Source organism: Barbus barbus (genome assembly GCF_936440315.1).
Source record: "Barbus barbus genome assembly, chromosome: 24".
Lineage (NCBI taxonomy): Eukaryota > Metazoa > Chordata > Actinopteri > Cypriniformes > Cyprinidae > Barbus > Barbus barbus.
Window position 1 is genome coordinate 27715821 of NC_136752.1, and position 15248 is coordinate 27731068.

Sequence of the window (15248 nt, forward strand, 5' to 3'; positions counted from 1 at the left end):
TATTTATTTTCTTATTCGTGCATGTTTCTTTATCACCCTTAGGTTAGGTGTATAGAAAACCACATAGAATGAACAATGGAAAGAACGACAGACAGAACAAAAGACGCTATATAGAACAATAGATATAAAGAATAATGGAATGCTATAAAGAATGATAAATATTAGAGATGCATCGATCCGATATTAAGTATCGGTATCGGCTCCGATACGGGCATTTTCAGCTGGATCGAGTATCGGTTAAGTCTAGACCGATCCACATACGATATTGTGTGTATACTAATCTGTGTTATTGTTATAAGCCCCAAGAAATGCATAAAAACATTATAAAGCAGCACATTTCAAGAGCGCACAGTAACAGATTTCAAACTGTTAAAAGAAAAGGCTCAAACTATCGCACAGATATAATACACTACACATCAATATCTCTTTCCTTTGTGCTTTGAACTTTGCACGGGATGTGCATAAGTGTTTTCTGACGCTATATATCGGAGCATTTCGTATTATAGACTAATACTTTTGCGCAATGAAAGATTATAAATCTATCATATGTTGCTGCCTTCATTACTGTGCTAAACATTTACAAGAAATGTCTCTGATTTTATAGTATATATTTATATATAAATATATTTACTTGAATGTATTTTATCATAATACAAAGAGCAAGGCGTTACATTTTACCAGCTTTAGTACTACACTTTTATTTGTTCCCCACTAAATAATGTTTCACTAACTTTGTGCACCTGTGATTTTTCAAGAGTATCTTTTGCTGCTTAATTATCCACTAACCTATTTATAATAGTATTTTTGTCCTAGATTATGATTAGATATTTTTTCATTTGTCTATATTTGGCAGATTGTGTTTAACACACAACAGAGTGATGATCAGGTCAACACAGAAGTATAGAAAAATTCTACATAGATGTAAAAAATTTTTTTACTGGTATCGGATCGGTATCGGCAGATACTCAGAATTTTCGGTATCGCTGCATCCCTAATAAATATAATGAACGATAGATAGAATGAGTTATAGAAAGAATGATATACAAAATAGAAGAATATACACAGAAGGACATAAAGAAGGCTTGCGTTGAATATAAACAGAAACGTGTCTTCCAGTATTCATCTTTAATAGCGAGGCGTTTCTATTGGCTGCTGGGAAGGTTTCTGAGGTTCGGCTCGAGAGGTTTCCTCACAGGGAGGGTCTAATTTCATGTTGGGCTGCTTTACAGCTGTTTCTCAGTCTCTCATCATGTGTGAGAGAAAGAGCCGCTCAGCTGATGTCAGACAGTGAGATACGTGTCTGGGCTTTGATTACAGACTGACGTGTTTCCTGAACTGCAGACCCCGCCTGAGCCCGGGGCCCGTCGAAGCAGCTGCGCTTGCGGCCCTTGAAGCCCACAGACCGAAACAGTCAAAACACAACCAGTGCTAGAGGAGAATGTTATAAAGGTACATCTGTGTGAATCAGGAACAAACCATTGCTGCGAACCATTTATTTGCACAAATGAATCCCTAAATTACTGTAACGTGTGATTACAGAGAAGAGGATTCATTTTACTTCTCCAAACGAACGATGAAATCAACAGGAATTTGTAATTGGTGAGGTCAGGTAAATTAGAGCTGTGCAGATGTCATTTGTAATATCACAAGTGTTTTTCTCATGCAAGTTTGCTTAAAAAGAAACAAAAATCAAGCAAATGGCCTACTGTTTTAACTAAGGAATACTGTATTTTCACAAAACCTAATTTCTTTTGACTGTTGAGTACCATAACTCAAGCTAGATTTCTATTTATGGATTTAGATCCTGTCGTCAACTTTCAATCACATCTGACCTAAAATATAAAATTAAAATAAAAATACTAAATAATAACAATGATTACAAATACTTAAAATATAATGTAATAATATTCAAAGATACATTACAGATGCTCTACATTAATAAAATATTTTTGTAGATGTACCAAAATTAGCCAAAGGCTATTTTTCATCCGTAGTCCCTTTATTGTCATATTTTGTCTTCATTTTAATTACAGTAATTATGTTGTGTTTTTGTCATTTTTTTGTTTATACATAAATATACACACATGTGGTGTGTGTGTGTATCAAATTAAATTCAAATGGGGGAAAAAAAATTGCTGGAAAATGTTATTTTATTCATTTGAGTTAACTTTTTTTTTATTGCAAGTAATGATTTTCTTTTCTTTTTAAAAATTAGTTTCAGTTTTAGTTGACTATTAGTTAACCATTAAACTGTCAGAGTTGCTAGTCTGAATCCAGTTTGGAATTTCTTGATCCTCCATGAACACAAACACAAAATTTCAAACGAAGAAGCAATGACACGAATCTGTCTGTGAATCATTCATTTCAAACCAACTGACTGAGACCTTCACCATAAGGAAAGAGATGATGACACTGGCTGGTTTATTAGTGTGGCTTAAGAAGTTGTCAATTATAACATCTGCTGGCATTCAACACTTTACTACCAATACTTTATATCGTCAGTTCTTGTCCAATCCCAAAGGCCATACGGCCTTCACCATAATTAAAACATTAAAGCCTGTTCAATAGATTTATACACAATACAAAACATGGGTGTTACCCAAAAAAAAAAAACATTTAATCATTCATATTCCTATTCTAAGGGGAACATTTTTGTGTTTTTAAAAAATAAAACTCATTAATTTACAATTGCAGAACCATTTTCCTAAATGTACCTGTCAAACATGTCAGGACAGCCATCATGAATTAACCAACAGACAGAAACCGTCAAGCTCAGCGTTCTCAAAGGCATCTCAGATTTGTCATCCGAAGGGTGAAATCAGCTCGGCAGAAGCAGTCCCAGGTAACATCCTGGCACAGAAAAGAGACTCGTACCGTTTACAGAGCAAAGAGAAACTACTGCGCTTCCCGTCACTCTTATCCTTCCTCACAACCGGAAACCATGCTTGCCACAGACAACACACAAACACATTCACACATGAAGCTGTCAAGAACATGTCCAGGTCACATTTCACCACAAAACCAAAACTAAATAAGAAATAATATTATGCATGAAGAGATCAGATTTGGACATTTTCATGAAAATAAAGCACATTTTCTCTCAAAATCTCCCTAACACCATTTTGCAAAAATAAAATGTATACATTTAAATAAGTCATAGTAATATCTGTTGCACTGAATTTAATGTGATGTAAACAGAAAATGAAAAATATGATTAAATATGACCTGGATATTTCTTTGCGATTTTCACTTATGAAATCATTCAACCTCATTAAAATGACACAAAACACGTCGTGATTATCCAGCAAAAGGCGTTAAGATGGATCTGTTATTCCACAAGTGAACAGGTTACATACAGACTAGGGCTGGGCGATATGGCCAGAAAAATTATCACGATCATTTTTTTCATATCAGTCGATATCGATAATTATCACGATGTCAAATCTTTATTTCTTTCAAGTTTAAAGCCAGAATTTTGCACCATTTGCTAATTTTCCTTAACAAAATACATATCTAAATAAAAAAAATATTTCTTAGTTTCTGCATGATCTAATGAGTGATATTGTTTCAAATCAAGAAACAGGGTTGGGTTGCCTGATAATATTAATAATAATAATATCCCTTTTTTGTCTCTTAGAAATGCACATTTGATAGTTTTTTTTGTCAAATTAAGCTTATGATCTCCCATAGTAGCATACATTTAAGTCATGATAAACAATTAAAACCACACATATAGCACCTCAATGGTAAAAATATAACTATATGGTTTTTAGGTACATTAGCCTATTTGTATGAAAAACAGTAGTGTAAAAGCATTCTGTATAAATGCACACATGCTATAGCTTAATCACAAATACATACACTATAATTATATCCCACATTTCTGCCACAATACCATGGTGCAGTTACTACAGTAAATCTATGGTAAATGAGGGCGATGTGTAGATTGAAAAGCCTTCTGACCGTCTCGTTGCACACAGTGTTTCTCCTGTTTGGCTTCGGCTAGTTTAAATCACAGAGTCATTAGTGTTCGTCGCTGAATTCAAGCGCTTCACACTGGATCTAACAGCTCTGTTTAGTGCTGGCGTGACCGAGTAGACTCATCTGCTCTAGTGAGCTCGCGCCGCGCGGCAGTTTGACTTTAATTCGAGCGGATAAACGGTCCGTGAGTCGCGCTGTTTCCTTCCGCTTTTGGCGCATAAACATTATATCGCGATAATTATCGCCCAGCCCTAATACAGACATTTTGTTTTCTTGTATGATTGTAACGGACATGAGAACATGTAACAGCTTGATTTGGTGCTATTCCTATGCAGTTATGTTTGATATCTTGTGCTATTCTTACTGATGATCAACAAACATTTGACGGGGGTTAATGACGCTTAGTCAGCATCAATCTACAGAACAACACGCACAGCCATTCACACGTGCACAAAAGCACACACACGAGTTTAAAAAAACTAAACAAAACATGACAATCAGTGCGTTTCAAACGAGTATATGCAGTAAAAACAACACAAATCATCTAGACTCTCTCCCATAATTCTCAGATATGTCATCAAAAACAGCCTTTGTCACTTCTGTCAGTATAGCATGATCCAAATGCAATTTGACATCCATTGCCTGTCCCAGACGTCCCGTGAAAAGTGGTGCAAATAAAGCCTGTAGTGGTTGCTGATGAATCACGGACAACGTTAAAAACGCCTGACGGTAATCGTTCGTTCTCTAATTGTTCTCCCTTGACTTCAAGGAAGACAAGTTCAAAGTAAAATCCTCCGATATTTACAAGAAGCTCTAATTCCCTTCACGTACCCAGAGAGAGACCGTCTCGCATCTGCGCTTCCGTCTGTGCTTTTCCGTCCGCTAAATGAATTTAAAACACTTTGTCTTGTCGTGGGGCAACCGCGTCTTGAAGAGTACAGAGTCCACTCTGAACTGAGTGTATAAAAGCGGCATGTATCCGTACACTTTAACGAAGAAGTTGATGCACTTGTGACGCTCGTGGAAGTGCGAATCGTCGTGCGAAAGAGCCTGCGGACAGCCGGGACAGCGGAAGGTCCAACGTGACGTCACCTGAGAGGAGGAACGTCATGAAAAATCAGATTTATGACTTCAATTTCAGTCAGTACCTCACACAATCTATCAAGCAACTTGAGAAGTCTGGGAATGTAGGGCATAGGTTTGGATGAACTACTTTTATGGTGCTTTTGTCGTTTTTTTTTAAGTTTCCTTCGGGTAGCAATACAGGTCTGAAACAACACGAGGTTGAGTAACTGACTTTCGGAGTGAATTATTCCTATAAATCAATCCCTCCATCTAAAGATGACAGACTTATTAACTTCATAACACAATAGCATCTTTTTCATTTGTGTAGTCTGTTCTCACATTGCAATCTGGTCGGCCTCTTCATGACAACAAAACAAATGTAATTGATTTGTTTAATCCGCCGGGACGGCATCAGACGGAGAGAAGGGTGTGTGTGTGTGTGTGTGTGTGTGTGTGTGTAATAATGCCAGAGAAAATCCATCAAATTTCATTACACCGTTAATTCATGGCCGTCCCGATGCTTCAGTCAATAGACTTCAGAATATCAAAGGCTTTTTAAAGCTTACTGAAATCCTACTGAACAATCCCACTGGAATCAATTTATTGTAACATACATAAGTACAACTGGAAGAAGAGTGTTCTCTGGACACTTCCTAGACATTTAATTTCTTTTATAGTGCACAATAACCACAAAATTGTGGTTGCAAAATGTTAACAGTAGAATGTCCAGGTCATATTTCACCCCCAAATAAAACTAAAAAGAAATAAATAAATTTTGGTATGAAGAAAAAAAAATAATTATCGTTTTCTAGAACTTTTCCCTACACTCTTAAAGGAAAATGCCACCTTTTTTCTATATTCCAATATGTTCTTCCTTCAACTTATACGAGTTGATACGTACCTCTCCCGTCTCAATCGCTCTAGTGTGCGGCGCCACTATGCTAGCGTTTAGCTTAGCACCATTCATTCCTTAGGATCCAAACAGGGATGAATTTACAAGCCACCAAACACTTCCATGTTTTCCCTATTTAAAGACGGTTACACGAGTAAGTATGGTGACACAAAATAAACCGTGGAAACGGTGACGTTTTCCTTTAATTATTTGTCTGCCATTCTCAGTGATTAGATTCCAATTGTTGTGTTACAGCAATTTGGGCAGCAAAATATTACTGTGAAATATAAACACAATTTAAATAACATATAATCATTTTAGATTTAAATATTAAAAATTAAGGGGGAAATTGAATGCCTAAAAAAAAATCCTAATACTGTTGAAAATAAACTTAATTTTCTTAATTCATATTATATGTGACCCTGGAGCACAAAAGCAGTCTTATGTCGCTGGAGTATATTTGTAGCAATATCCAAAAATACATTGTAAGGGTCAAAATTATAGACTTTTCTTTTATGCCAAAAATCATTAGGATATTGAGTAAAGATCATGTTCCATGATATTTAGTCAATTTCCTACCTTAAATATATAAAAACGTAATTTTTGATTAGTAATATGCATTGCTAAGAACTTCATTTGGACAAATCATACATCAATGGAAAGCTTAGTTATTTAGCTTACAGATGTTGTATAAATCTCAATTTCGAAAAATTGACCCTTATGACTGGTTTTGTGATCAAGGGTCACATATTATATTATATATTTATTTTAAATTTCTTTAAATTCTATTTTATATACATACATTTTTTTTATATAAAATTTTATTTATATTGTTTTTGATTTGGGAGTGAAATATGACCAGGGTATGCTGTGTCTTGATAACAGAGAAATGTATCATATACATATAATTAAAATGTAACAATGTGCGTTTTTTTTGTCCTGACTGGAAGCGAAAGTGCTGCATAATGGCAAAATAAAAGCCAATAAGGCCATATTCAATGTTCAAAACACAGTTAGGTGGAGAAAAGATCTGAGCCAATGAGATTTCTCTGTGGGCGGGGCTACCGATAGAAACAGAACCCAATTGACTAGTAGAATGTGTAGTCTGATTAACATTATTCAGTTGTCACTTTATCCAAAATGGCATGACTGAGCAAGAACCAAATGACAAAAGCCCCAAAAGGTTTGAAATAACACGTGCTTCAAGTAACAGCCCACTGACCTTGATGGGGGATTTGCGAGTGATATGGGACACGAGGAAGTTCATGGCGATATCCTCACAGTTGATGTACTCGTCCACCATGTCACGTATGGCTTGAGGCATGATGTATGAATAGAGGTACGCGTAATACTGAGGAGAAGCAGAAATGATGGATTTTAATAAAAAATGAACACAAGAGAGCAAAAGCATCTCAAATGTACCATGATGTTGCACAGCAATGCTCATAAATGAAACATGCTGTGCTGTTCACTTATCCAACTGGAAAATGAAGCACTGTGTCTTGTATTCGGCTGAACTAAGTATCAGCATTGGCTTTCAACTAACTAAAGCATATCCTGGTGTTATCTGGGTAAAACTACATAAGCCTGGTGTCTATTTCTGGCATAATCAGGCTCTGGAAGTGTCAAAGGAGGCAAAGCTTCACCTTGTGGAAGAAGGCCGCACCCGTCAGCACCATGGAGAGCTCACAGGAGTAGTTGGAATTGTAGAGCCAAGATTGGTGATTTACATCCCAGGCATGGAACCTTCCTGGGAATCCCACAATTCGGTCCCTGGCCTCCCGCCACACCCTGGGAGAGAAGAAAGAGAAAGAGACGGGAATGACGGGAGCAAGAACTGTGATTATAATAATCACCGAACAGCACTTGGTAAGTTTCTTAGCAATATATGCGCACAATAAATAAATAAATAATAGTTAAAAATGTAATATATATTTAAAATGCATATAAAATTTCCATCCATTTGGATTCAAACACGCACACCCTCAACCTTCTATACACAAACAATATATTTATCATCAATGAATTAATTTGATATTGCTTATTTCTCTGCTTCTTTCTTTAACAATATTCATACTTTTTAACTGAATATATTTTAATGTTTTCACAACGGATTTATGCTGATTCTAAGAATTTTGAATAAATGCATTTTGAAAACATTTTTATTCAGTATTTGAATAAAATAGATTCAAATGGTTTATGATGAGCTGTCATGTTCGTGCAGAAATCTTGCCCGTTTTATGAATAGTATGACTGATGAATATGCAACACATTGAGTTTATTAGCTTATTTTACAACTGTGTTAATCCAAATGGATGCCAAGTAAAGCCCTTTAATAGGATAGCTAAACACATAAGCTAAATAACTAGAAGCTTTTATTGCACTATGAAAGATCTGATAAAGATCACCAATAAAAACTGTTTAGCAATGGCAGCATCTTTGATTGCAATGCAAACCTAATAACAAAAAAAAGTCTAGTTGACCAGCCTGATGAATTCTCTAATATTTTCCACCTATCAACCTAACCATTTATCCGGAAGTAAGCCTATGGGTGAGACTTCCGGTTCATTAACTGTTATAGGTAAACAAGGAGAAGATTAACAATGAGTTTGCACTACAAGCCAGTGTGTTCATAATTAAGATAATACATTCAAATAATATCATAAGACACAAATTTTCAATATCAAACAGCAAAACGATTTGTACGTTTTGTACAGCTAAAAATAGTTGGACGTGGATGAGACCGGAAGCTAGAGCCACAGAATTTACAAATGCCCATTTTTACAGCAAGAAAAAGGTGGATAGATACCAACCAAACACCGATGTGACCCTTTTTACCCCAAAACAAAAAGATAAAAACAAAAACAAACCAGCGCAAGTAAAATCAAATCTAAAACTCCCACTTATCAACTCATCTTCCCAGTGACTAAACATTAGGGGTGTAACAGTACACGTATTCATAATATATTGTTACTTTTGGAAATTCAAACAATAAACACCGTTTTGGCGCTCTTTGATGTGGCATGACAGTTCGCTGTATAAATGCCTATAAATATAAATGTATAAATGCGTGAGTGAGCGCAATCATCCCTTCCTCTTTACTGCTAGTTTTAACGTGAAATAAACATGAATGAACATCTCATGACTCATGTAATCACTCAATCAGTGTTTCAACCGCAGAAAAGATGTCAATAAAACAGCTTCTAAATGTTCCGAAGCATTTAATCTACCTCAGGCAATCCATCAGTGTCCACAGCTTTTTAGTTCACTGGAGAAATTAAGTGCAGAGAAGAGCATTTGGCGAAATATTAGACTATATACTCATTATATTTTACTTTACCTGTTAGTGATGTCAATTATTTAATGCATGTTTAAATTAATCTGTTATGAAACAAGTTATGACAGCCACTGTGTAAATGAATATATTTCAACAACAAAAAGGCAGAATTTTGATTATTTAGAAGTTAATTTAAAAACTGCATTATGTGCAATTTACATGTTTGCATATATTTTTTTATAAGTTGTGTGTTGATTATTATATTTAAAATTAAATAGTAATTAAATTTAGGTTTGGGCTCTGTTGTTAATTGTTACTTTATAGTAATGTAAAAGCTATTTTATGTATAGTTTTTTTCCCCCTGCTGTACCGAAACCATACAGAACCGTGATGTAAAAACTGAGGTACATACCATATAGTCATATTTGTGTCCCGTTACACCCCTACTAAACTGAAATATAAACATGGAAGTACACAGGAGAGAAGAACAGCGTTTTCTTCAACTGTCATGGATTTATCAGATCAGATGCTTTAAATTCCTCAAACCAACAACTGAATCTGCAGCTGTTGGTTTAAACTCAACATCACATGACTGAATGAAAAAACAAACCACAACAGTTCTCTCTTTCTCAACAAATACATTTAAATGGGCATACAGATGTTAATGTGCATTTGATAACACTTTTCACATGAAAAAACAGATCGGCTTACACTGTCTCTCCAACAGAAATATTTTGCTTTCCTTGCTTCATAAAACTGATTTTTTTCTTTCTAAACATACTTTTGCCCAAACCAGTGACATCATGGGGAGTTTCACATTCTTTTCTAATAATATCAACAAAGAAAATGACCTTCACAACATAACATTTCTTTAAAAGAGGCAAAAGTACTGGAGCCACAGCATCATGGGCACTATCTTATACAAATAATCTCAAAAATCCCCATAAATATGTCTTTAACAAGGTTGGAACATCTGCAAAGATTTAATTGCATTTTCAGGATGTATTGTTTACAACTTTTGTAATTTAACCAACTTTTTACCAACACAAAATCAAAGGTTAATCTCTCGACTGTAATCAGTATATATTGATGTTTTTGCTTTGAAATGGCCAAGAGATGGATAAATATGCAAACAGATAAACTAGACTCAAAGTAATTTCATGAAAATATAATAATAATAAGCATTGTTTAATTGCTCAGCCTTAATAAACATACTATGCTAAATCTCGGCATCACAAAAACCTTACCTGAACCCAAACATAATTTCATCGTGTCGAAGATGGGCATCATCATCGATAGACAAAATAGCCTCAGTCTCGACTGCATCCCAGGGAAGGAAGCGATTGTTTAAGCTGTTCTTTTCTGTGCGTACCACCTGCAGAGAAAAAGCCCATCTGTTGAGTCAACATGCCATATTGTGAACGACTGAGGTAGAACATGGCATTATTACAAGATTTTACTGGGCCTGCCAGATACATGACCTTATAAAACCAACAAATGCCAATCAAAATAACTTAATACTTCCAGAAACCATTTTTGATTAATAAAGCAAAGGCTTTGTGTGCAGTGACAGTCTAAAATTAACATTAGTTGCTAGTTCTAATACAACTTTGCAACCTTACATCCATAAGTAAAAGATGTTCAATTTCAAAGTTCCAAACTACTTGAAGAAAGTAAGAAACGTGGGGTACTTTGGCATTCTGTTTGGGTTTTCATTTCAAAGTATAACCTTACTGTGGGCTTAATACTGCACTGTTTCCTTCAATATCACCAGAACTAATTTGGCTTGGTGCCCTAGAGGCAAGAAAGCTATGCTTCAAAGACAGCAGAGAGAGCAGACCAAATCTACAGTAGAATGCAATGCTTGTGAGGTTCTATCACATTTAAGCCTTGGAGAATTCCAACTAATAACATAATAATAATTTTTTTTTCTCCTTGAGTGGCGCCTGCCTGTGCTAAACTTGCCACCGTGATGTTAGGGTGTTCTGCATTGGTAGGGTGTTCAAGAATCTTACTAGGGTGTTTACTAGGAGGTTGCACACTGGCCCAGTAAAAAGATATGACTATAAGAAATATGATCAAGAAATACTTTACGCTCACCACAATTGGTAGGCCAATGTCTGGCCAGAGGAGATCATCCGAAGGTGGTTTGGGGGAATTCCACACTACCACCACTTTGTTGAGATAAGGAAGGCCATTTAGTCTCTCCAGTGAGTTCATAAGAACCTCCTCCCTTTCATAAGTAAGCATGACCACAGTAAACTGCTCCCGTGGGACGTTTCCTCCTAGAGCAGCCTGAAACTCTTTACCAGATCCCCCAGACCCACCGCCGATAGGGCGAAAACCAGTCCCTGACCCCAGAAACTTGGCTTCTGAGGGAAGTACGGGGTCAAGGGGAGTATGTGGGAACAGATGGAAAGGGCCAGGTGCACGATTCCAGGTGTGGTAAACATCAGCAGCAGTGTAGGTGAAGTTACGCAAGAAGCGTGGCGAAGCATAAGGGGGCTCTACTTCAACAGGCCCCAGATCTAAGTCGCCATTGTCAGCCATGTTAGCATCGGTTCCTGCCAACTTTCCAGCTTTGTGGGGAATCTCCTGGGCAGGCTCCTCACGTATAGGTGCTGCTGGTATCTGGATGCTGGTTCGTACGCTTGCCAGGATGGTGCTGAAGATGCTCTCTGAGGTGGAGAAGTACGTCTCCCAAAGAAACCGACCCTGACGTCGCATGGCCAGAAGGTCATTGTCTGAGATGCTCCGCAACAGAAAGTGCAGCTCCGTTATGCGAGGCTTAGGTACCATAATGACTGCCTCACTCCAGCGTATAAGGTGATGATAGGGCAACTTTGAGTGGTCGCCAAGCACCACCGGTATTGCCCCGACTTCCAAAGCCTCAAAAAGTCTCATGCTACAGCCAGCAGAGGCCACCAACTGGCCATCGCCTGGCGATATCACCAAGACAAACGTAGAGACCTTCAGTACCTCTAAACGATCCTCACGCTCCCCACACAATGCCCACTCTGTTGGTAAACTCGGCTTGGGCAGATTCTTGCAAGTGAACTCCACAAGAACCTGGTCTAGGTGACTGTCCTGTACGGCCTTAAGAGTGCCAATAATGCGATCATCATAGTCAGCTGGTGGATCCCCTTCCATTTCCTCTTCGAAGGACTGTGGTGGGGCTTCAAGCAAGCTGCTCCTCAAAGACTCCACCTTTTCTCCCTGAAAGGTGAAGAGGTACTTCCTCTTGACCGGGACTTGCGGAGGCACCTCTAGGAAGTTGGGCTCAGACAGAGCGTGGACTAGAGGAGACACCACCATGTCGAAACCTTCTCTATATTGACGTTCAAAAAAGGTAGACTGTGCCACTGCTGCTCGTCCTGTGCTCACATTGTACAGGAAGTTCTGTGTCAGAGACTTTCTTGAAAGGTGTACAAGCAGGTGGTTGTGGCCGTCCAACCTCCAATACGGCAAGCCCTTGAGCTGCTTTTCAAGGTCTAAGGGTGAGGCAGGAGGAGAGGAGGAGGGTGATTCTTGTATTTCACCAACTAGCACTATGTACAGACAAGCAATGTTGGGATTATCGGTCACATATACACTGCTTTTGACGGATGAGGCAAAGGCTTGTTTGACAAGAGGGTCCAACTTCTCACCCCAAAGATATGATCCTGTGTCATAAACATAGACAGGGAAGCCAGATGTAAGTGGACATCTAGCGTAATCAAAACAAGTATGCAAACGACAGTTTTGGCCCGACTTTGGAGGAGGGTATCCAGGATCATCCTTGTCTGGTAAAAGTCTAACTGGCAATGACAGTTTTGGCTGGTTTTGAGCCATAAGTTCCTTGTAAGAGTGCTCTGTCTGGCTGATGACATTTTTGAGTTGTAGCAAGTCCTGTTTGGCACTGTCAATACTACGTTTACAGGCCTCGATGCGTAGGTTAAGTCGGGCTATCTCTCCATTGAGCTCTTGACGCTTTGCCTCAAGCTGAAGAAGCTCCTCGCTGACGGATTCCCGGATACGACACAGGTCTTGAACGTGCTTCGCTTCACACAGCTCTCCTCCAGGTCTTGGCCCAAAAATGCGCTTATCTGGTCCCCCTGCTTCATCGATTGTGGTGAGGTAGTAATGTGCAATGAGAGGGAAGAAGACCAGGATGAAGAAGAGCATGAAACTGAGCCAGGTGAGCCGCACTCGCCGCAGTACCCATGGCTGGCCGCTGTTCCCGACGATGCCTCCGCTTCGCTGCATCGTTCAACTATCACTCTCCTCCAAACCAGATACGTGAATGCAGCCGTTGAGGAGATTCAGCTGCCATAATGCAACCTCATCTGTACTGTACACACTTTCCGTCCGTTTTACCCCTTTCTGGAGTTTGCAACTTATGTGCCTTTTTTTTAATTGGAACTCCTAATAAAAGGAAATTTCATCTTTCTTGTGATAGAATGATATCGTCCATAAAAAATATGGTCTTGCGTGCTTTATGAAGTATTTTGAAATTTAAACTATCCAAGAGAAGAGGGAGAGTCCCAGACAGCAGTAAAAACTGAGTGCCCTTGATGGAGATCAGCAATGGAGACATGGTTGATCTGCATTTTTATTTGTGACATCACACTCCGGTCACTGTTCCATAGTTGGGACTCATAAATTGGCAACAGAGTGCCATAAACTCTTGAAGATACCGCATCTCATCCAACATCGTTTAATCTGCAAAAGAGAAAGCAAGTATCAGTTATTTGTACATCAATTCAGAGTCTTAAAAACATCCCTAGGTCATCTGATATGATCAATGCTAAAGATAAGAAATATGAATCACTTTGTTTTGATCTGAAATGAATATGACAGATTTCATATATCTTTATTCAAAGGACACATCAAGCTAAGGCTCGAAACAGACTGTACGCAACTACATTAGAACTTCTAACTACGCATTCCAAAATGAACTGTCAGTGTTCTCTTTTTATCGCCCCTTGAGTCTGCCACAACATTGCAAGTATGCATATGAAATATCTACTATAGGACAGTACACACTTGCAATGTGTTGGCCAAGCATTTATGCCTGTATTTATTTCTGGCCTCCGAGAATCTCTGGCCAAATCACAGTTCTAATTGGCGATTACAGTATGCAACTGGCAAGAGATGTTTTTGAACACAGCTCCACAAAAAAAGAAAAAAAAAAAAGAAAAAAAAAGGTGTTCACACCCATTTGTTAGATTTGAAACCAACTGGCAGTGCTCAGAATGACCTCACAGGCTTGTCCTATTCACTGAACACATTATCTGGTATGCTGACAGCTAGCTCCAAGCATTAGCAGCTGTTCTAAAACAAACCCACAGAGCAAACACTCCATAAGGCATGCGTACAGAAAAAAAAACAACAAAAAAACATGTGAATTGCCTCAAGTAACCGTCTCTGTTAGATTTGCCCATGCAGCTATCAGTATAAGCCATGCAAGATTTCAGAAAGCTTCACTATCTCTGGATGAGAGAACATGTGGGATGATTTTCCCATTAATGGAACAGATTTTGACATGGCCACTGATCTTGCAGCAGGCAAGAGATGAACTATAGCACGTTTCTGTCAGACCACTGCCTGATTCATTTACTCTATTGATCAAAACTCACACAGTAAACAAAACACATATACACTCTTAAAAAAAAAAAAAACACCCCCTTTTGGAGGGTGTATGGTTCCACAAAGAACCTTTAATATCCAAAGAACCTTTCCATTGCACAAAAGGTTCTTTGTAGCACAGAAAGGTTCCAGAGACTAATTAATGATTCTTCACACTCATCATGTTGAAAATATTTTTGTTTCTGGAAAGTGAGATCAAGTTTGACTTTGTCAAACTTTGTCCCACTATCCATTTTGCACCTATGAATTGGTCATGGAACTACAAAATGAGTTTCAAATTCGCGATTGAATAAAGATTTAATCTTTCAAACGCTGCAGCGGAGGGAGTTGCCATGGAATTGGGCCGACAACACAAATTGACAACCGTAAATCTCCATCTCTCGCTGCTGTTTTCACTGCTTTCAG

The 15248-nt window shown here is 38.0% G+C and overlaps 1 protein-coding gene across 4 annotated transcripts in view; it reads right to left on the reverse strand.

Moving 5' to 3' along the window:
- The window catches only part of LOC306844047 (exostosin-like 3), a 36081-nt gene that overhangs the window by 5079 nt on the left and 15754 nt on the right, over nt 1–15248 (reverse strand). For 2 of the 4 annotated variants that reach the window (XM_079375890.1, XM_079375891.1), the window contains exons 2-5: nt 11316–13916; nt 10463–10590; nt 7585–7729; nt 7161–7289 (exon numbers count right to left, since the gene is read on the reverse strand). In XM_079375890.1, the coding sequence (XP_079232016.1) occupies nt 7161–7289; nt 7585–7729; nt 10463–10590; nt 11316–13460 (2547 nt within the window). In that variant the 5' untranslated portion in view covers nt 13461–13916. Of the gene's footprint in view, nt 1–2135; nt 5074–7160; nt 7290–7584; nt 7730–10462; nt 10591–11315; nt 13917–15248 lie in introns of those variants that run through there. The other 2 variants (XM_079375888.1, XM_079375889.1) reach the window with 2 other exon arrangements.